This window comes from Brachyistius frenatus, unplaced genomic scaffold, assembly GCF_029030835.1.
Source record: "Brachyistius frenatus isolate BFR_SWC_R1_liver_20210118 unplaced genomic scaffold, ASM2903083v1 Contig_29, whole genome shotgun sequence".
NCBI lineage: Eukaryota > Metazoa > Chordata > Actinopteri > Embiotocidae > Brachyistius > Brachyistius frenatus.
This window is the reverse complement of record NW_027210628.1, coordinates 2,986,389-3,009,653: the sequence shown is the minus strand read 5'-3', so window position 1 is coordinate 3,009,653 and position 23,265 is coordinate 2,986,389. Positions and strand designations below refer to the sequence as shown.

The following is a 23,265-nucleotide window of genomic DNA, read 5'->3' as shown; positions in this document are numbered from 1 at the left end:
GCGGGGAGGAGGAGGGGGTGAGGGGGGTGAGGGGGGGGAGGGGGGGGGGGAACCAGTGAAGAGATGGCAGAGGAAGAAGCGACAGTCAGAGAGGAATGAGAGCTCGTCGGGGATGGCGGACAAACCTCTGACACTGTTCGTGAAGCTGTTTGCCGCCGGATTTTACGGTCTGAGCTCGTTCCTGATCGTCGTGGTGAACAAAAGCGTCCTCACGAACTACAGGTAACGGCCCCGCTGGTTCCCGTTGACGGTGAACCGTTTGAAAAGCTGCCATGTTGGCTAACGTAGCCGCTGGAAGTTGCGTGTCGGCTGGATAACGGAGCCGACGCCGCGGAGCTCGTTGGCTCCGCGGCAACTTTGGAACCAACTTGCGGTCCAGACGGGAGACAGGAAAGCTCTCCTTTCTGGAGCATTTTCATGGAGCTACATTTAATCCTTCCAGTGTTTTGTCGTTGTTTACTAACTATTGTCGACGTTAACTGGGGACTGTCCTCTTCTGTCTCAGGTTTCCGTCTTCAATATGTGTCGGAATAGGACAAGTAAGTTGAATGTCCCCCTCCTCCACCCACACTTGTTGTTTTTTTTGTCCTTAATTTTTGTTTTTGTTTTGCCACACACCCAATATGGTTCAAAGCTGACTTGATTTCATGTTGACCGTGTGTGCAGATGTTGGCCACGGTGGTTGTGCTGTGGGTGGGCAAGGCTGCGAGGGTGATCAGCTTCCCTGACTTTGATGAGAGCATACCTCGCAAGGTGAGCCTCAAACTTAACCCTCCGCGGTTTTGGAGTGGGGAAACTCTCCGCATGTCTTGTTTTGCAGGACAAACACTCCCAATTACATCCAGCAGAGCTGCTACCAATTAAGCAATTAGTTGATCGACAGGAAATTATGATCAGTAGATTGTTTTGAGTGATTCCAGCTTCTGGAATAAGAAAATGTCCTGGTTGCTTTTAGTCCTCCATTATAATAAACAGAGCATCTTTTATTTGATTGTGGACCGTCGATGGAGACAAAATGAGACATTTTTAAGGGGGTCCATTCAGAAACCCTAATGTTAAGTTTACCACGCCATAAACGAGCATCTTTCTTTAGTACTTTTGCTTTAAAATAGATTTTCAATGAATGCCGCCTGTTACGTTTCATGAGTTAACCCTGTAATTGTATTAGCAATGATAGTGCTGCTCTTTCTCAGCAAAACTTCCTGTGTATTCCTTGTTTCCTAGACGTTTCCTCTACCTCTCCTTTACGTGGGAAATCAAATCACTGGTCTGTTTGGAACTAAAAGGCTGAAGTAAGTCGTCAACTCTGAACAAACTAGATGGTTCAGGGAAGTTGGATTTACTGGACTGTTAAAAAAAAAATTGTTTAATCATTGACCTAAATTTGTGTCTTTGTCCTCCTCCACCAGCCTGCCAATGTTCACTGTCCTCAGGAGGTTCTCTATCTTATTCACTATGCTGGCTGAGGGATTTCTGCTCAAGTAAGACGACACACAAGGGATAACCCACTTTTCTTGTTCATTTAGTGACCTCCTGGTTCAGTGGGAGGCCCGGCCTTTCTCTTTGTACGGCGATGGTGGCTTTTATTTGCAGCTGAAAGCAGTCTGATCGAATTTCATTGCTCTGCTTGTCTTTTAATCGTGACAGGAAGAAATTCTCCAGGCCAGTCCAGTTGACAGTATTTACTATGATCCTTGGGGCGTTTATAGCCGCCAGGTAAGTTGCGCTGCGTCCAGGTGTCCCGCGTCCAGGTGTCCCGGCTGTTAAACAGACCTGAGTCACCTTCACTACAAAGGGTGGCCTTGTCCTGATATACGTCCACATTTCAGAGTCATTAAACACACGTTGGACATCTGTAGTTCAAGGAGCACTGCCGAAACACAGCAAATAGCCAGCGACGGAAGACTTATTTACTTTCTGATCCCTTTCCATTGCTTTCTCTCATCTCTGTTCGTAGCGCCGACTTGTCCTTTGACTTGCAAGGCTACGTGTTCATCCTGCTGAACGACGTGCTGACTGCAGCCAACGGAGCCTACGTGAAACAAAAATTGGATGCGAAGGTATGTGGCAGCACCATCTGATGAATAGTGACCATTGTTGGGAAGGAGCTGTTTTTGGCATTGAGCTGATGTTGGTGAATGTAAAGAACCCAAACTGTCCTTCAGCGTCTGGCTTAAAGAACTCAGTGTGCACAAATACCTCGAGTCAGTTCTTTTCACTCCCCACTAAGTTGATTTAATTATCAGTGTTTAAAAGTCTGAGACTCCAGGGGATTCAAAAATACCCCTGTGCTACTTTACTAATTATTTTAGACCATTTTCTTGCATTTTAACTGTCAGATTAAAAACGGTCGGAGTGTCGAGTCGGAAAAGGCTTGTCGTTTCTTTTTTTGTCACATGAGCAGACTACTGAGCTCTCGCGTTACAGCAAAAGCAGAACTGGATCCAGATTTAGTCTGTGATGTCTGTAGAGCACCATCTGCTACAGCGAGACTGACTGGTGAGTGTGTGTGTGTGTGTGAGAGACGGACAACGGTGAAAGATGAAGTCGTGTCAAACAGAACCACACAAATGCAAACGAGAGCTTCCAGTTGGTGCAGCGAGTCGGCCGTGCGAGACATCTGTATGCTAGTTAGTGAGGAATGCACTGAAATGCTTGTGAATAACTCTCTCTGTTCAGGCTCGGCTTCTGTTTTTGTGTTTCTGTTGCTTCCTTTCTCATCTCTTTTTCTGCTCTTCTTTCTTTTTTTTTTTCCCCAGGAGTTAGGAAAATATGGAGTACTGTATTATAACGCATTTTTCATGATCATTCCCACTCTGGTATTGGCTCACCTGACTGGAGATGTGCAGAAGGTGAGCAGCTGCGCTCTTCTGTTGTTGTTGATAAGCTTCATTCAAACCTCTTTTCATTCACAGCTGTTCTTCACAGTAGCTCAACCATCAAATCAAAGGCTCGTCGTGAGTTTATGGCCTTGGCTCCGCTAAGTTATTGCAGGGCTTCGTCCCAAGTTTAAGTGAGAGCACATAGAGCACGTGTAAGCCTGGGCGTGTGCTGTAAATATGAGCCGTCTTTGGTCAGTGTTGGCAGGGACCTTCTGGTTTGCCCAGCTGGGGCCCAGCAGCCAGAAAGGCACAAAGATGCCATTATGCACATCGGGGAGTTATTACAGCAACTTCCCTCGACTTGAAGAACCACAGTAGAGATACAGACTGCTACCTTTCTGAAGCCCGTGGAGAGTCTGTGTTGGATTTTCAAGTTTGCACACGGTGTCGCTCGCCTCGTCACCGACTCCTTCGAACTCCTCAGTTCTCGGCCACCTTACGTCATCACTTCTTCCACTGAATGTCAGACCGGATTCATCCATACGCAGTGATTTTACATTTCTTGCGAAACGAGTGATTTGTAATACGAAGTTGCTGCCTCGCTGGCGTCATTCTGTGTGCTTTTCATGTGTGTGTGCGTGTTTCTTATGCCGTGCTTCTCCCGTCAGGCCGTGGAGTATGATGGTTGGTCAGATGCGTTTTTCCTTTCCCAGTTCATCCTCTCCTGCATCATGGGGTGAGTCACAGGCCTAAACCGGGCGTGTATAGACTGTTTTGCGTGGCACATGTGCTTTATTGCCAAATGCCTGTGGTATTAGTAATGAAATGTAGATTCGAGGCCACCGCTGAGTGTAAAGCTCACAAAGATCCTTTGTTTGCAATGTTGCTTTAAGATTGTGAAATCTTATTTCATGCTTGAACAAATATCTCCGAACTGTTGTTTTTATTGTTTGCTGTTGTTGTAGGTTTGTTCTGATGTATTCCACTGTGCTCTGTACACAATACAACTCGGCATTAACTACTACGATCGTGGGATGCATCAAGGTGAGCTGCACTGTGTTGTGAAGTCACAGTTAAATACGCTGCGACACTAAACTGTTGGCTACATTCAGATTTTTTTTTTTTTTTTTTAATGTTTCGCAGAATGTGCTGGTGACATACATCGGGATGGTGTTCAGTGGGGACTACATTTTCTCTTGGACTAACTTCATAGGTTTAAACATCAGGTATGAAATCACAAAGTTATTTTGTCTAATGTGCACTCGAACCTCAAAGACTTTCAACGACGGTTCGGGGCAGACCTTCGGCGTTTAGGGACATAAAGCACGTCGGTTTGGTTTTAGGAGTGGGAATCAGTGGTGGCCCCATCGCAGGATATTATCATGATACTCGGCATATTGCAAATTGTTTTAAGATCACAATACTATCCTATCGTGACCTAAGTATCGTCGTGTTGGGATTTATTACCCTCTTCAACAGCAAATGATGTCACCAAAGGAAATCTTTGTCAACATCAGTCATTTTTATTGCTGCAAAGTGGGACGGTCACGTAAACACACCGACCAACAGTCATGAATGATGCGAGCACCTGGTCAGTTTATTTATAAGCTATCATTACTTGGTGTATTTGTATTGATAGAAGATTGTCACACAAAATATCACAGTACTAGGTTCTTCCCTCCACCCCAAATTGATTTCCATAAAATGTTTTACTAATATTTCCGGTGCTCCGAGGACGAGTCAGACTGACTTCGATGGTCTAGTTGCCGCCATATTGGATGGATAGCTATGAAGCTTAGTTCATGGTGAATTCTAATAACTTTGGTCGCACTTCTACTGGGTCCAACTTATCATTGATTATGTTTAGGTTTAAGACCAAATTCTTGAGAAACAAACAACATTCCCAGCATTTTCAGCTGCACTGTAGAAGTTTCCAAACAGTTTCCTTTCCATGAAAAGTCTTGATGTAAAAGCCTCACACATAACTCATTTATAATTCAGTTCATTAAGATAAACCATGTCGGGTATTAGCTTGATAATTGCTCTGGTGTGTCACTGGGAACAGCAGCTGACGGTAACTGTTTGATCGTATCTGATTTGCATCTGGTGGGAGAAAGTCGGTGCTGCCGCTGATATTATTGCTGACGTGAATGTGTCACTGCGCTGCAGGAATGTGGAGGTGCACGCTGGATCTTGTTGGGGGGAATATGACCCGTTTTTTTTTTCTTTTGACCTGTGAGGAGCTGTAACATGTTCACCTTTCCTCAGCTCCTGATCGTGAACCCGACCACCTGATTGTTGAGTTTTTTTTTGCTGTAAATACACGTTCATTTGTCGTCTTCATCTGTTTGTTAACTGTAACACTGTCTCTCTGTTTCACTGCAGTATCGCTGGCAGCCTGGTGTACTCGTATATCACTCTGACAGAGGAGCAGTCCAACAAAGCGACTGAAAACACCAAGCTGGACATCAAGGGCAAGGTGGTTGTATGACAGACACACTGGATTTTATTTTATTTTTTATGCTGACGAACTCTATTTTTTATTACGACTTTTATTTATGGAGTATTTAAGCAGCAAAGGCACGGGATTGGTGGGAACGGTATTCCAGGACACTTCCTTTGTGTGTTTTTGTGGAAATGGAGCCATGCCGTCACCGTGCCTCTCCTGCTGCTGCCATGGTTACGAAACCCTCCAGAGGGACTGTAGGTTGACTTTTAGACGGTATTTTCTTTTTAAAACAAAACAAAAAATCTTATTTTGATACTTTTCGTGCGAGTATTGAGAACAAGGGAACCAATACTATTTATATGAAAACATTTCTTAATATTTAGACAAACGGAACATTTAAAGTCAAGTGTTGGGATGACGTAATGTTTCTCAAACAGCTGGATTCATCCACTGTTTTAAACATGAGTGTGTATGAATGCTAAGAATATTAAGTAATGGTTATTTTAAAGGCACAATCCTTCATTCTATTGCCTTTTCTGTTTTGCTGTTTACAAGGAATGTAACTTCAGATGCCTTCTGAGCACAGTGAAATGCACTGACACTGTCATTTTCTGTTGGTTCAGTCTTTATCCTCGTACATTTCTTTTGATTTATTTTGCGCAAACACTGTTATAAGCTTGTTGCAGACGGACGGTAACGACAGTGATCAAACCTTCAAACAACCAAAGTGGATGGGCAGTGGGCTGTCAGGTCCCATCAAGGATTGTGGCTTTAAATTATGTTGCTGCCTCCTTTTTTTTTTTTTTTTTTTTTGGGGGGGGGGGATAACTATAAGGTGACGGTTTACATTTTGCTCCCTCAGTATTACAGAATGTTTGTTGTGAACTCCTCGAAGCTGTAACTGGTTCTCTCTATGCAGAATTAACAAACAGTACTTATGGTTTGTTATTTGAACAAGAGGATCCATTTGGTTTTTGTTTGTTTTGTTTGTTTATCGCACTTTTAACTGGGGTAGCACCTGTAAAGCAGTGCAGACAAATTGCCTCCCCTCCTGTTACATCCGTTGTTGAGATTAACGTACTTTCCTGAAATGTAATTTTTAGTTGTTTTTTTTCAAGTATTACAAAAGGAACTTGGTTATTTAAATGCTTAATAATCGGGTACGAGTGTTGACTTTTTTTTTTTGAAACATTTTTGTATCTACATCCTTTTATATTTATTACTTTTATAGACTAATTCATTTTGTAGGTGGAGCAGCTTGTGAATTGTTAATGCTGATCTCATCTCAAACACAGTAATCATGGATTTGTAGCTGAAACACGGTGATGTATTTTTCCATTAAAATAAACCTCTTGACATGATGTATTTGTTGATCAGGTTGTGATCAAGTCATTTTGGCATCTAACAGAATATTTATGTTGTACATGATGTAGTGTTTACCATCAAAGAAGAGATAGCTGTTCTGATATTACTCATCCCAGATTTTTCTTGTGCTACAGTACGAGTCTTTTTTAAATTAGTAAATATTTCATTATTATCCATTTTTTTGAAGACATTCTGATACTACTAAATGATGGTTTCTTCCGCTCGGCTCTATAACGGAGGCTGTTTGTTTGCAGCTGATCATTAAGCTGCAGTAGGACAACAGTTCCCCCTTCTGTCAAATCTGTAAAAAAAAAAACAGTTTGATTTTCAAGCTGCACACCTGATAAAAATTGTATAACTCCCCTTTGAAGCATACAAATCTATTATGTGTACAAATTCTTAATGACAAATGCAGTTCAGTTTTCAGCTCATTAATTCTTGGTGTTTCAAGGCTTGAGCTGCCAATCTTTTTCTTTTTTTTTCTTAATTCACCACTGGGAGTCGCAGAAGACCAGGAACTTGATGGTCAAATCCATTCTGTCATACAACTTAATGACGTCTTCTTATTGATCTCTCGGTACTGGCATGCGTCCAGGAGTGTGAGCCGAGTCTCTCTGCAAGCGCACATCAGTAACGCACAAGGCTACAATTATTCACTGTTCACTCAAAATATGCAACATCCTCCATGACACCGAGTTAATTCAGCCTCAGTCAGTTTCCTTTTTAATGATGCAGAGACAAAACGGTGTAACACAAGTTGAATCTGAATTCAATAAAAAAAGGGAAGCTGAAGCATGGAACTGATAGAAAACATGTTTTAATATATATATAAAAAAAAGATCACACGTGTAGAAACATCTTTGACACAAACCCTCTGATGTTAACAGCTCATGATTGGCTCTGACCACACCGGGCTTAAATTACATAATAAACATGTCCATCTAACAGTTATGCCCTTAACCTGTTATCTCAAGCTGAACAAGAAACTGGCATTAGCACCCATAAATAAATGTGCATCCAATCACAGCTTTTGTGTTTACTCACAAGTCACCTGACTTGCATTCAGATTTAATATCAATATAAACTGGCTGAGCTTATAAGCAGTATTACAGAAATACTATATGCACAGTTTAAAACTGCCACTTGTTAATTTTGCCTTGTTTTTGCCATAAACGGGCACATAGAAAGCATAAAACTTCATAAGTCTTGACTTATTATGGAGGTCCTGGTTTGAACTGACACGTTATAGATCGACAGACGGACACCAAAGGAAAGGAGAATTACATTGATCAAACGGTGTCACTGAGGCAGTCATGATAGGAAAGGGTTTCATAAAATATCCGTGTGTAAAAAGACAACTAAAAACAATATTGAGCAGATCCATTCTGCTCAAATGTGAAACAGCAATTCAAAGATGCTCCAATAGGACTTAAAAACAGCCTGAGAACTATCCTGCACAGCTTTGATGAGAGTACAACAGTTCCCGGCTGCATATTTTCCCCAACAGACAGATTATAATGTTTGAACACAAACACGTCGACGTACAGAAAACTTGAGCCGTTATAAAACAAAGCAAAACACAGTAGAGGAATTCAAGATAGAGACCCTACAGACTCGTTTACATCCTTCACCGTTATTAACAAAATGGGACGTGACTTCCCCCTCAGGCACACAACGGAGGGAATTTGAATGCGGAGATGTCATTCAGGTCTTCAAATACACCGTCTTGTAGTGTCGCCCCCGAAAGGTCACAGTGAGATTTTAAAAAAAACAACATTTTTCTACTCTTGCGTTGTTTTCTCTTTCCTCCACATTTTAAACCCACATCCGCCGCGCACAAACAGCTCCAGCTGTGGTCACTGCCACAACCTGTGGCTGTGGGCTTTATGTTGCACTTTTCCGGCGTTTTATTTGCAGTCTTGATATTAATAAGAAGATATTTTTGTGATTTTAAGTAGCAAAAACCACCTCAAAGCAGTTTTACATCTCTCTTAAGCTTGTCTGTGGAGCCCTACCGACAAGGTGTATTGATATTGATGACCCTCTCTTCTGAGGGACATATGCCCGCACCAACCACACATTTTCCTCGGTCTCGTGAAATTGTCTCACTGTGACCTTCTGGGGGATCCGAACAGACATTTAGTCCAAGCCGACCCGCATCAACTCGGCACATCGGCACGATACTTTCAAACATCCCCCAAATCCAGCCTCCATCCTACTTTCTTAATCAGTGCGTAACCACCAGTTTATTACAACCATCAAATCTGCCAAACCAGTCGTTCTGATCCGTGTCACCACTGCGGGTTGATGCTCGTCTACAGAACAGCAGCGCCGTCCTCCTCCTCGACACGCTGACAAACAGGAGCAGAGCGAGCGTCTTCCTGTCGGACGGCTCTCGACTAGAACGAGCTGCTGTGCAACGACGACTCTTTCATCTGCCTCGCAGCTCTTTTGCAGACCAATAAACTGAAACTACTTTCACTCACCAATACTTTCTAATACAGAAAAAAAAAAAAAAATCAAATCAAATCGTGGGTGCAGGTTTCGGGTGAGTTGAAAGCAGCACTGACTGGACGCCATAGTGAAAGTGATTGATCCCTTCTTTTTCATACCAGCAGCAGCCAGGAGAGCTAAAGATAGTAACAAGCTTTCATTCTGAAATATGAAGCGCGCACACACAGGCGCTCTTAAAGTAACATACGGTAAGCCGGACAAACCTGTGACACCACACTGTGGAGGAAGTATCAGAACTCCACCCAAACAGTAGGAGCAGGAGTGAGCAGCACGGGAGAAGTTCCCTTTACTAAAGGAACCTTTTTATTTCTTAAATATAAAAAGATGCAGTGCATATTTTCTGCCATGGCATATCTGATACTGCAAGCTTAAAAAAAAAAACTAAAAAAAAACCATTCCACATGTGTAAGCAGAGTGAAAGGTACCGTAGTGCGGTGGTAACAGTAAGAAGGCCACAGTCAGACACACTAGGCGAAAGGTGACGCGTTACTTACTGCAGTCTGATTAATCCCGCTACAACATTCAAGGAGAGGAACGAGGCGTGATTGTCGCCGAATGAGTCTCTATCCTTTCATTATCCCTCTAGGCACAAGAGCAACCAGGCTGACCTGACATCTCATCTCTGACAGGCAGACGGAGAAAGAAAGACGTGAATTAAATACATAAATTACTGCTTCCATACAACAGAAACATCTTTGTGGATTCGTCAGTGGCTGATTGACGCAGTTTGACAGTCCAGCTGCTGTGTGTCACGTCTACAGCGTGACCAGGTTCTCAGCCATGTAACACAGGCTGTAGAAGTTGCAGCCTATGCAGCAGAGGTTACACAGAGAGGACAGCAGTCTGTACAGCCACAGGCGGCTGCTGAGGTGTCTGTATTTGACGTCCGTCTCACACAGCTTGGAGTAAGCTTCGCGGTTCGACGACAGGCCGATGTCCTGACCCAGTCCGCACGCCTGCTCGATGAGATGCATGTCTGCCATGATCTCCGACGTCATCTGGCCGAACCACTGAGCGTTGACCGCGGCAACCGTCACCGACACGAAGAAGATGAAGATCTGGCGAGCGGGAGAAGAGGAAAGATATTAAGGAGATGTTCTGAAAAAATAAATAATAATAATAATAATAATTCATACCGTAGGGAACAAACTACACACCTGAAAGGCTTCTCTGTCGTCCAGCATGTCGCTGGGATGGTACACGGCGTAGATGGTGAGGTTAAAGAAGGCGCAGGCCGAACCCAGGTGGAGGTAGAACGGGACGAGACGACTCTGAATAAACCCGTAGGTGTGTCTGTTCAGGTGGTTGTCCATCACGAAGCCTGTGCAGAAATCAGAGCGTGTGGACGGTCGTGTTTTAGAAATAGTACAAAATAGTCTCAACTCTTCCAGACGCGTACAGGAGTTGAGATTTCTCGAGGCATGCAAGACGTTGCTTATTCGCTCACTCCGGTCCTTCGACTTGTGCTTTACAAAAATGATGTTTGCACCTATTCAGGTGTGCAGCAGCACCAACCAACCGGCTCAGCTGTTGCGGTGCACCGTGGGTGGAGCGGTCACACGGCCAGGACAACAAACCTACAACCTTACCCGTCCTCGACATTTTTTTCTCACCGCTCTTTTATTCGTATTTCCAAACCGTACGTGCGAGTATTATGTGCGGTACCAACTTGAAATGAAGGTGACCCAAATCTGCATCCCCCAGTAGGTGGAGAGGAACAGCAGCTGGAGCATCTTCACGGTCAACGAGGGCTCCTGGTCGGTAGTCATGCTTCCTCCACGGCCTTCCTCCGATCTGGACTCCACCGTCTGGAATAGGGAGGGAATGTTTTGCACCCCTGGTCTTGTCTTTTTTGTTGTTGTTGTTGTTTTTAATGTTGCGGTCCAGAGTCTCTGCAAACATACAATCACAACCGGCTGTGACGTCACACAAGTGAGCTCCAACTTGTGGCCTCATTCACTTGAGGCGGTTTAAAGATACTCCTGTAGTTACCGGAATATAGAAACGAGTTTATCCAGCATCCCGGATAAATGAAATAAACAGGTTGAGGTTTTATTTCTGTCGGCGTTTTTGAAATCAGAGCTGGACACGGCGTACCCTAACTAGTTCGGGAACTTCCGCATTGTTTGTCGAGGGAAATAGGTTTCTCTTCTTGACCTCTGATCAGCCCAGAAGGGAAATAAAAGGAGTCCGCGGATCTCCAGCCGGCAAACGGAGGCGAAAACTCAAAGGTCGCAAGTTAAGAAACAGCAGCGCTGAAGACTTTCACTCCAACAAGCATAAACGTGTTGTGCGGCTGCAATGAACCTTCAAAGTCACCTTTGCGACTTTAATTATTCGGTAACTGGTTGACAGCAGCTGCTAGTTAACTATAAAAAAAAATTAACAAAAAAAATTAACAAAAACAAACCCGTATATATAAAGTAATAAAACTAGAGACTAGCAGCTAACAGCTAGCTCCAAAAACGACCCGTGTCGTTAAAACGTGTTAAGTTTCACTATTGCTGTAAAGTTTGTTGTAGTGACGTCACAACCCTGAAGAGTAAAAAAAAACAACAACAAAAACCCCCGCAGCGTTAATCCTCCCGACTTTAATGTGAAAAACTTTTGCGTACCTGCGTCGCCAAATGTCTGCGGGCAGCTCGTCGCAGCTGACTTTGGTTTGAACAGTGAGCCGATCAAACTGTCTGACAGGAGCTCACGTTACCAGTCCCACCACCGGAGGAGGAGGAGGAGGAGGAGCGGAACCGTCCCGGGACGGGACGTCCCCGCCCCGCCGGCTCTGAATACACTGCTGGGACCGGTCCCCCCCCCCCCGAGAGTTTCAGGTTAAAAAAGCTCACGCCTACTCCAAAAAAAAAAAAAGACAAACTCTGTGTGTGTGATGACTGTGGTATCTAAAAAAAATAAAAAACAAAACAAAACATGAGAAATATATTTACTTTGGAAAAGAGTTTTTAATTCATTCATCCAACTGTTACACAGTCCTGGAGATACCATCTGCTTCGGATATGAAAATAGCACTTTTTAAGTTATAATATAGTTGTTGTTGTTTTTTTTGTTTTTTTTCATGAGATTCAACATAAAACTACGTCTTGTAAAATACGTGTTTGAGGCTAATCTGGAGGTTTTTGTTTTGTGGCACTTGGGAATATAGTAAGATAAAGTAGTAAAACAGGGGAAAGCTGCACATCATACTTTTAAAGGAAAAAAACAAGATAAGATCTCAATAAGAACACGTTACACGTGAGGTTAGAGTCAGGCAGCGCGGGAAATCAGAACATTAATGTCGAATGACTTGTGTACAGGAAATACAAAATATGAATATATCCATGATGTAAAACTATTAGAATATTCCAGCTTCTGTTTCGCATTAACAGAAGGGCCTCTGCGGTCCGATTCCCAAACTAACTTGCGTGTCGAGGAGTATCATCGCGTCGAACAGGTTTTCGTTTTCGTGGAAACGTCCCAGGACTTGTGACCGTCGGTCACAGACGGCGGACGGTCATCAGTGTCGGGCAGATTTACAGATTTTGTCGTAAACCTCCGGGAAGGCTTCCTTACAGCCCAGTTCGTCTCTCAGTCTGTGGTACAGCTGTCCATCAAACATCTCCCAAAACTCCTCTCGGTCCATGTACACATCTGCGTACAGCATCTGGAAGCTACGAGTCAATAAAACAGCAGGTAAATACAAACAAACAAACAAACAAACAAACAAAAATCCAGGTAGTGCCGAATGTCACAGACTTTTGTTTGTTGTTTAATTTGAGACCTACCCGTGGACATCTCTGACAAACTTCTCCAGCTGACGTGTCGACGCCTTCGCTTCAAAATGTTTGACTTCGGGTTCCCCGTAAGCTCCGATATCCACGTACAGCTCCTCCTCTTGACCCTTCGGGTGAACCATCCCTCTGCCCGGCGGCAACAGGAATGGACACAGCCACAGAGGGTACACCTGAAATGACACGAGCCATTTAATGAACCGAAGCAGCACACATAAACGGCGAGCAGCGGTGCGACGGTCCATTTTGGAGCTTTACGCCGATGTCCTGGTGGAAGCGCGTGATGGCGGCCTGCAGATGCTTCATGGGTATCAGCATGTCCTGGACCACGTGGTGCTGTTCATAGAGCCGTCGGATGGTTTCTCCCTGGGTGAGCTTCAGCAGCGAGATCTTCGGAGGAACCATCCACCCAAAAAGCCAGCGGAACACGGGGTTGTTGCCGAATGGAATAATATCCTTGGAGAAAAGACATGAAAACCAGTTAAAGGTTTGTGTAGTTACTGGGGTTTGTTTTGTTTTTCTCATAATTTCTTGATTATTATAACACCACTAGTTTCATCCTCACAGACGTAAGAAGGAGCTGCTTTGTTCTGCTTATATAGCTGTAAAGTGAACATTTTGGGTTTTAGACTGTTGGTTAGACAATAAAAGTCATGTTCGGAAGTCGTGTCCTTTTTTTTTTTTTTAATTTATTTTGAAGACGAAGTGATGACCGTAATTATTGCCTGCAGATGTTTTAGCTGACACAGACATGACACATATATGTACGGAATCAAACCGCCTTAACAATGAAGTCGCCACTGTAATTAGAGGTTTCACATGTTTTATTCTGACAACCATCTATTTGAATTTCTGTGTTTTAATTTCCACTCTGTTTAAAAAGATGCGTTTCAAATTCATGTAGAAAATCCAGTTGTCCTGGTTGAACTTCTCCTTCTTGGATCGTGTGACTATCAGACTAAATTGATGGGACATATTTCTGATCAATTCCATTCAGACTTGATTAATTATCTTAAGTAAGCCAGATGTTCAAATTGGAATTTTTCAATCGTAGGCTAAATAAAGGACTTTCATAAATTTAAATAGAGTTGTTGTAATTTTCTAATGTGTTTTTTTTTTTTTTTTTTTACATTTTTGGATATTGTATTACGGTTGCTCTTTGTGTCTTGTAAAGTGTATTGGGATCATGCGACATGATGATCCTACATTGTAAATACATTTGAATTTAAATGTCTGAATTTGTGTCAAGTGATGATGAATCCCAATAATGAAATCACATCACAGTTTTTGATGCCCCAATTTAGACTGCAAAATGTAAACCGAGGGTGATATAAATGAACTGGTATATACATTTTACAGGTAAATACTCAGCAATGACACAATGTACACACAACGTGTTATGTAACTGGTTGCTCAACAAGATATACAGTATGTCATTTAATAAAGACACTAAACTGACTTCACACTCTGCGTTACAGTTATACACATCATATGATAGTTGATGTTAATTTGTAGTGAGTTTTCCACCAGTAATATTTAATTTCTACATGACTACAGTGTAACAATATCTGAAATGATATCTGCTTTGTGCAGACTGATACTCCTCTCCAACTGCTCTTAACTCCCACCAGGGGGCGGCCCCAGCTCACCAAACACCGGCTCAGGCCACCACGTCCCAACACCTGGCCAGTCACAAACCTTCGATTAACAGTTCAATCAGCACCTCAGTCAGCCCTATTGCTGCTTGCCTTTCCCCCTGCACCGTCTACAGAAACAAAATCCTTTCAAAATCAGAGCAGCCAAAAGCCCAGAGGTGCTTCCTTTAGGTAACTGACAAACCAATGCTATGCATAATTCATCACACCATTTACTGTTTCAGAAAATAAAGGATGCCAAGCCCTTCTCGCTAATGGTGTGTGCGAGGGAGCATTAGGGCCCAATAAAGACGAGTGAGCAAGCAAGTTGGTAAGATGATGACGAGCTCAAATCTAGCAGACGTATGCGGCGGCTCTTTAATGTTCGTGGAAACTCGGCCCCTGTGTGTGTGTTTTGTGAGTACCTGGAGCTCCCAGAAGATGCTGCGTGTGTGTCTGTGGTAGTACTGCCTCAGAGGGATGTATTCAACTCCACTGCCGTCTCCTTTCAGGTAGCCCTCCACGTGTTTAAAGAACCAGGGTTTGAAGTACAGGCCGATTCTGTTAATCTGATGCGGGGAGGGTGGGGGGAGTTAAATGTAATGTAATGTAATATAACACACACACACACACACACACACACACACACACACACACACACACACACACACACACACACACACACACACACACACACACACACACACACACACGTTTTACCTTGTCAGGCTCTGCGTGGTCAGTCATGGTTCCTGTCATGATGACAGCAGTGTCCAGAGTGTACTGGAGCCCCTCAACAAATGTGTTCTGCTTGTTCTCCGATGCTTCAGTGAAGCGTTTGCAGATGTTCTCCAGTCCTCGGACCGGCTCGTAGCGCAGCTTCACCCAGGCCTTAACCGGGACTATTTTAATCTCAGCTGCCACCAGGAAGCCCAGAGTTCCACAGGACCACGGCACAGCGTGGAACAGATCCGAGTTCTCCTCCTGTTTGAACAAGAACAAACTGTGATGACTGGGTTTCTAACTTCAGGCCATTTGTCTCACTTGTTCTCACGTTAGCAAACCTCGCAGCAGAGACCACTTCGTCTTCTCACAAAAGGACCACTGTGCTTTTCTTGTTGTGACAGTAACACGGCGTGGTACCGTTACAAACTACACTGCATCTCTGGGGCCTGTATCAGAAGGTCAACTGATGCCGTGTTCAGACTGCATAATGTTTTTGTCTGATTAGATGGTCACTGCATCAGATTAGCTGATTATCGACTCATTTACCTTTGGTAATAATTTACCTTTTTTAAAAAGTCACTCCCCTCCTCCGTCCCAGTGATTTTTGTACATTTTTGTCCCTAATTTTATAATCCTGAACTATCATCTATCATCACTAAACTGGTTATGAACTGACTCGGTTCACTCTGGAGTATCTAATCCAGCCATGAAGAGGAGGAGCTGCTGATTACATCATCAGACCCATGAGGGATGACTGAATATGAGAAGCTATCCGCAGACATATCAGCGTACCGTGGCAGAAAAAAAATGAATACTCAGTGAGTTACGATAAATACATTATAATCAGACAACTAGAACAGAATAAGAAGGGATAAAAACAGTAAGAATTATATTTATGAAATAAAACTAAGGCTTTCTGTGGATTATTCATTGATGGTTTATGTATTTTCCATTAAAGTATTTTTTATCTTTCTTGTCAATAAACTATCCATTATGAATTAAAACAGTTAAAAATAATGAACACCAGACAGTTTATCTGATTAGAATTTCCCGAACTATAATTGGATAATTTTTTTTCCATCAAAGAAATAGTAAGTATACATTTATTTGAAATGACAATTCTATTAAGGCAGCTATAATGACTGTCACTTAGTGAGCCTTTGTGGGAAACTTGAGTGGAGCCAAAAGACGCCGTGCTAAACCGCTAAAAAGTTTCAGAATAAAGGCCACCAGACTCAGACATATATCACTCACACACAACACATCACACACACTCACCTCAGTGCAGCGTACTAAACTGCCATCGGCCAGAACCAGTTCATATGCAACACAGATGTGCTGAAACAGCCCATAAATGTGGGAGGACGACTCGATGCCGGTGCCCATCACCAAACCACCTGAGAGAGGAGGGAACAAAAACATTGTGTGGTGATTCAATTTCTACCTGCTGAAAACAACAGTGCTGTCTGCTCGTGTGTTGGCCTGCTCTGAGTGTGTATATCTGCGTGGACACCAGGATAAATGAATGCACCGCGGCCTGATGGGAAAACATTAGACTGTTGATGCGTAGTTTATGGCATCAGGAAATCCATTATGAAACCCGATCCAGGGGTGCCTCCAACACTGCAGCCATTTCCTCCCAGTTTCATCTTTTCAGCTACAACGTCAGTCCACTAACACAATTAGAGAAGTCGCTGAGGCTCTAAACAGGATGCAGTGATTGATGGAGGAGATGCAGCATCGACATCATTGAACTATGAGCTGTGGAAATCACCAGTCCATCTCTCTATTTCTGGAAACCAGAGGGCCACAGATGATGCCACTCCGTGATGATTCCCCTGAAACATACCCACAGTCAGGTCATCCAGCTCCGGCAGCACCGGCAGCGTCCAGCCAGTGGAGTTGAGGAGAGCGGTCACTTGACCCATGTTGGCCAGCGGCTCGACTCTCACCACCTAAAAAACAGAGATGTCTGTGAGTAACAATCTGCCACGACAATGACAAAGTCCGATCAGGTTGCCTTTTTTTCTCCAGTTATTTTTACATTAAAGTAAAAACTGATGAATCCCAGGATTTATTTATGCCCTCAAGCCAATCTTTTTTTTATTGGTTAATAAAGATATTGATTAAATGCTGGGCTTTATGAACACAGTCTTTTTACAGTCTGTGCTGAGATAAACTGGAAACACAGGGAGGGAGAGGGGCATGATGCAACAAGGGCTGTCTGGCCAGGATTTGAACCATGGACGTTGCCGTTACATGGTGCGTGCCTCAACCTTTAGACTACCACAGAACACCGCACAGCAACACTGTTGAGGTCCAACAGGGACAGACGCACCTGGTTTTAAACAAACCTTATAAAGTAAACGATAGTTATTAACAAAGATGTTCCTTAAAGTAATGTGGTCTTGCGACTTGTCTGATCATTTAATGTGCTCGTCTCTATCTCAATGTCGAGGCATTTCCACAGTGTTTTCACATCTCAGCAGTGAAGTGAAAGAAACCATGGACGAACAACTAAATCTTAATAAATCTTTTTAGCATGCTAAAATTTTCCATTGGCAAAGTATTTGGTATTAAACATTGTACTAATATTAAACCAAAGTGCAAATTACAAATTCACATTTTTACCTGATGGTGCCAAGAGCAAAAGTTAAAGGAGCAGTGTGTAGGATTTATTGGCAACATCCCTCACCTCAACCTCCACTTCCAAGCATGTAAGAGAATCTGCAGTGCATGCAAAATTTGTGAAGTAACTAAATTAAATTCAGTGTTGGGTTTGTCCCTACTGGGCTACCGTAAAAACATGGCACGCTCTGTCGAAGAGAACCTGCTGCTATGTAGATGTTAAGGGCTCATTCTGAGGCGACGAAAACACAACTATTCTTAGTTTCAAATGATTTTACACAAATAAAAACATATTTACGGATATAATTTTCCCTTTCTGACAATAGATCAGTCTAAATCCTAAACACTGACCAAAATGATTACAGTTCTTCCTCAGGGGATCATAAATGTGTCTTCTCAATTTCATGGCAAACCATCCATTTTTTTTTTTTTTTTTTAATTTAAGAGTGGATATTTCTCTTCAAACCACAAACATCAACCTAATAGTGGAGCTGGAGGATGATCGGAAGATTTTTGTACATCCTCTGGGAACTATGACAAAACTGTAAACAGGAATTCTGTCTTCATCCATCAAATAGCTGTTGAGATATTCCAGTCTGGACCCACAGACCAGCACGGCCATCTTTAGAGCCAAGGTCCTAGCATGGCAAAAATACTGAACTAGAGCCTGAACTTTTACTTAAAGAGCTCATATTTTTGGGGCAGACCTTTTGACATGTTGTAGCAGGACACACAAAGGTGTGATAATTAACAATAATGATGGGTGCACTCCCTTAAGATGTAACACTGTACAGTGCATCTGGAAAGTATTCACAGCGCTTCACTTTTTCTACATTACAGACTTATTCCAAAATGGATTAAATTAATTTTTGTCTTTAAAATTCTACACACAATATCCCATAATGACAAAGTGAAAAAAGTTTGTTTAAAATTTTTGCAAATCTATTAAAAATAAAGAACGAATTATAACACGTACATAAGTATTCACAGCCTTTGCTCAATACTTTGTTGAAGAACCTTTGGCAGAAATTACAGCCTCAAGTCTTTTTGAGTATGATGCTATAAGCTTGGCACACCTATTCTTGGGCAGTTTCTCCCATTCTTCTTTGCAGGACCTCTCCAGCTCCATCAGGTTGGATGGGGAGCGTCGGTGCTCAGACATTTTCAGATCTCTCCAGAGGGTTCAATCGGGTTCAAGTCTGGGCTCTGCCTGGGCCACTCAAAGACATTCACAGAGTTGTCCCGAAGCCATTCCTTTGTTGTCTTGGCTGTGTGCTTCGGGTCGTTGTCCTGTTGGAAGATGAACCTTTGCCCCAGTCTGAGGTCCAGAGCGCTCTGGAGAAGGTTTTACATATCGGATAATCCTGACCACCCTCTCCACCACCTGCTGCAGGGACAGAGGAGCACTTTCTCTAAAAGATTCCTCCAGCTCCGCTGTCACAAGGACAGATACAGGAGATCATTCCTGCCCACTGCAATAAGACTGTACAATAACTCACCTCTGGCAAAATCCATCACAGTACAATAACACTATTGACTGTGTTTCTTGGTTTGTTTGCATATGATATATATATATAGATATATAATGTACTGTATATACTGTGCATTTTATATTTTATATTTTTTACTGCTATTTACTGCTATTTGATTGCTTTTCTATTATTCTATTCTATTCTATTATTTTATTCTATTATTTCTATTATTATCTTATTGCTTCTGTATGCTGCTGTAGCGGAAAAAATTTCCCCTCGGGGATTAATAAAGTAAATACCTACCTACCTACCTACCTTTTCATCAAGGATGTCTCTGTACATTGCTGCATTCATCTTTCCCTCCATCCTGACTAGTCTCCCAGTTCTTGCCACTGAAAAACATCCCCACAGCATGATGCTGCCACCACCATGCTTCACCGTAGAGATGGTGTTGGCCAGGTGATGAGCGGTGCCTGGTTTCCTCCAAACATGACGCTTGGCATTCAGGCCAAAGAGTTCAATCTTTGTTTCATCAGACCAGATAATTTTGTCTCTCATGGTCTGAGAGTCCTTCAGGTGCCTTTTGGTAAACTCCAGGTGGGCTGTCATGAGCCTTTTACTGAGGAGTGTCTTCCGTCTGGCCACTCTACCATACAGGCCTGCTTGGTGGAGTGCTGCAGAGATGGTTGTCCTTCTGGAAGGTTCTCCTCTCTTCACAGAGCAACGTTGGAGCTCTGTCAGAGTGACCATCGGGTTCTTGGTCACCTCCCTGACTGAGGCCCTTCTCCCCCGATCGCTCAGTTTGGCCGGGCGGCCAACTCTAGGAAGAGTCCTGGTGGTTCCAAACTTCTTCCATTTACAGATGATGGAGGCCACTGTGCTCATTGGGACCTTCAATGCTGCAGACATTTGTCTGTACCCTTCCCAGATCTGTGCCTCGATACAATCCTGTCTCGGAGGTCTACAGACAATTCTTTGGACTTCATGGCTTGGTTTGTGCTCTGACATGCACTGTCAACTGTGGGACCTTATATAGACAGTGTGTGTCTTTCCAAATCATGTCCAATCAACTGAATTTACCAGGTGGACTCCAATCAAGTTGTAGAAACATCTCAAGGATGATCGGTGGAAACAAGATGCACCTGAGCTCAATTTTGAGTGTCATGGCAAAGGCTGTGAATACTTATGTACATGATTTTTTTTTTTAATTTTTAATAGATTTGCAAAAATTTCAAAAAAAAACCTTTCACATTATCATTATGGGGTATTGTGTGTAGAATTTTGAGGGGAAAAAATGAATTTAATCCATTTTGGAATAAGGCTGTAACATAACAAAATGTGGGAAAAGTTTTGCGCTGTGAATACTTTCCAGATGCACTGTAAATGCTCAGTGTTTCACAGATATACAAAATACTTATGTTTGCTGCTTCGTCCTACCTGCCTGTGTGTGTCCACCTCCAGAATGTCCATCATGTTGATCATGATGTTCTTGTGAGTTTTCTTGTACTTCCCCACTCTGAGGGACACGGTGAGCCAGCCGGGTCGACCTGTGCACATGTGGGTCTTACCGCCCTCCTTCTTCCACTCACGCACCTAAAATGGGCCCGAATATGAGACAGAGAAGAACAGATTATTATCCATTACGGGACACAACGTATAACAGAATATTTACTTATTTTACGCAGCTTATTTGAACTTTTCAAAAGGACTTTTTTTGAAAGACGAGTCTATGTTGAGATTTCAGTGCTTTAAGCAGCACAAACACACAAAACATGGCCTGCAAAAATTTGTTATTGTTGGCCTTCCTCTGATTTAAAAAAATTCAAACGATTTATTGAGACAGCTATGGGGCTGTGCATTGGTGGTGAACTGATGAAAACCTGATAGCTAAGTATTAGCCTGTTGTCACAAATCAGCAATTATGAGCAATATAGAAAACTTGGTCTGGTTGCAGAAAAATCATTTAAATAGGTAGATATAAAACACTTATGGAATAACTGGTGAAAGACTTACTGATTATACAAGAGATAAATCAACAACACCAGTATTTAATGTCACAAAGCTGCTTTATTCAATAAATTACACTAAAAAAATTATTATTCAATTTGAAACCCAAGTAGCCAGTGAGAGTTTTTTCCACTACCCATGATACCTTGCAAAACATAGGTACTTGACCCTGCGTAATAAATAATTATCTTACAATCGTGTGTTTTATTGATGGTTAATAATTAATGTCTTGACACACATGAGAGCTGCAGTGAAGTCGTACTACTGGTCATAACTTTGAAATAGACGGAGCTGCGTGTAAATGTATTTAAATGTTTCAGTGCTGCAAATGAGAGTAAAGATCACACACACACACACACACACACACACACACACACACACACACACACACACACATTGAGATGATGGCTCACCTGTCGCTGGATGTCTCGCACGCGCTGGTCGTGCAGTTTGGGCGCAGAGCACATCTTGAAGATGAGCCATGCCCTCACATAATAATACACATCAAAGATGACGGAGAGCGGCAGCAGGAACAAGCACACAAATATCCACCTCTGGTGAACGATCACGTAATCTAGACCTTTGACTTTGATCCACAGCATGAACATGACGACCAAACCTCCCAGATACAAGAGCGGGTCCATCGTGTCCTGTCAGGTCAGGCTTCCGTCTGCTCGGTTACTGAAGTGGAGATGTGTGTATTGATTATTCCAAACCCAAAACTCGATCCCCTGATCACCCCTACACTGCTATAGGTGAGCGGGGTACGTGGTCGGGTCGGGTCGCGTCTCCTCTGCTCCACGGTGATTGGCCAATATTGCCAGAGGGGCGGGATCTGACGCGTCAGTCGCAACCTTATTGGTCAACCAAGTCACCGAAGGGAATTCCAGAGACGGAGCCTTTCTGTTGTTGAACCAATCAAAAGGCACACAGGCTGTCACACCATGCACGCGTAACACAATAAGCGCTGATAATGTCGGACTGCAACTTTACATTTTAATGTTAGCAGTCTAACTAAACTTAAGCCACACTTTCTTGCACAAGTTGCTTAAATGTAGAGTTCTGACGTATTGCATCACAAAACGTGATCATATTCAGTCCATGAATGCAGACAGACACGAGACTGATCCTGTCCCATTATTACTGATTCCAATGATCATTTTAGGATCATTCACATTAATTGTTATCACCTATTTTTTTGTCAATATATACAGCTCTCTAGAAATAATATGGGTCATAAGTGGCTCCTCCCAGCCCACTTACAAAAAGTGATGGTTATACGTTTTTTATTGTTTGGGCTTCTCACTATTTATCTGTATATTCATTTTAACAAGCCTACATATTTATTAAATGAACTGCTTAATTAGTTGACAGTTCACTTACACTGTCTGTAAATGTAAATCTTTAGACGGTAATGTCTCAGTATTTCAACAGCTCGTGGCGGGACAGACACTCATGATCCCCTCAGGATGAATTTAAGCAGCTTTGTTGATCCCCTGAATTTTCTTTTAGCGCCACCATCAGGTTAGTTTGTGAAATATTTTTGTCTATGACCAAGCAAAATACCTACAACTGCATTCCTGTCAGCCTCACCTGTACATTAGGTTTAATGCTAATAGCAAAAGTTAGGTGACTAATATACTAAGTTATAGTGTGTGAACTTGATCAACATTGCACCTGCTTGTTATCATGCTGGTGTAAGCATGTAGCTCAAAGCACTCCCCACTGTATCTGAATACAGACATGCAGATCTGCAGGCTGTAGAGTATTTGTCTTGTTTACTTTATGCTAGACTTTATATGTATTTATTCACTTAATGTTAATGCTATTGTTCTGTTCTGTTTTGATTTCATATTGAGACAAACA

The 23,265-nt window shown here is 42.7% G+C and overlaps 3 protein-coding genes across 3 annotated transcripts; 1 reads left to right on the top strand and 2 right to left on the bottom strand.

Moving 5' to 3' along the window:
- The first annotated feature begins 63 nt into the window (after nucleotides 1–63).
- Nucleotides 64–7,461, top strand: LOC138621261 (nucleotide sugar transporter SLC35D2-like). The gene is made up of 12 exons (XM_069699177.1): nucleotides 64–222; nucleotides 506–539; nucleotides 667–753; nucleotides 1,225–1,292; nucleotides 1,410–1,481; nucleotides 1,648–1,716; nucleotides 1,958–2,060; nucleotides 2,760–2,852; nucleotides 3,491–3,558; nucleotides 3,788–3,866; nucleotides 3,966–4,048; nucleotides 5,208–7,461. Exons 1-12 carry the CDS (start codon nucleotides 113–115, stop codon nucleotides 5,311–5,313), a joined length of 972 nt encoding a protein of 323 aa, XP_069555278.1. The 5' UTR covers nucleotides 64–112; the 3' UTR covers nucleotides 5,314–7,461.
- Nucleotides 7,462–8,405: 944 nt separating this feature from the next.
- On the bottom strand, nucleotides 8,406–11,857 carry LOC138621262 (transmembrane protein 205). The gene is made up of 4 exons (XM_069699179.1): nucleotides 11,766–11,857; nucleotides 10,820–11,042; nucleotides 10,308–10,471; nucleotides 8,406–10,208 (listed from the first exon to the last, which is right to left on the bottom strand). The coding sequence occupies exons 2-4, from the start codon at nucleotides 10,917–10,919 to the stop codon at nucleotides 9,906–9,908; spliced, it is 567 nt and encodes a 188-aa protein (XP_069555280.1). The 5' UTR covers nucleotides 10,920–11,042; nucleotides 11,766–11,857; the 3' UTR covers nucleotides 8,406–9,905.
- A 230-nt stretch (nucleotides 11,858–12,087) lies between these two features.
- Nucleotides 12,088–22,092, bottom strand: dhcr24 (24-dehydrocholesterol reductase). The gene is made up of 9 exons (XM_069699176.1): nucleotides 21,813–22,092; nucleotides 20,830–20,985; nucleotides 17,142–17,247; nucleotides 16,571–16,689; nucleotides 15,287–15,550; nucleotides 14,992–15,135; nucleotides 13,191–13,388; nucleotides 12,927–13,105; nucleotides 12,088–12,812 (listed from the first exon to the last, which is right to left on the bottom strand). Exons 1-9 carry the CDS (start codon nucleotides 22,041–22,043, stop codon nucleotides 12,659–12,661), a joined length of 1,551 nt encoding a protein of 516 aa, XP_069555277.1. The 5' UTR covers nucleotides 22,044–22,092; the 3' UTR covers nucleotides 12,088–12,658.
- Nucleotides 22,093–23,265: the final 1,173 nt, after the last annotated feature.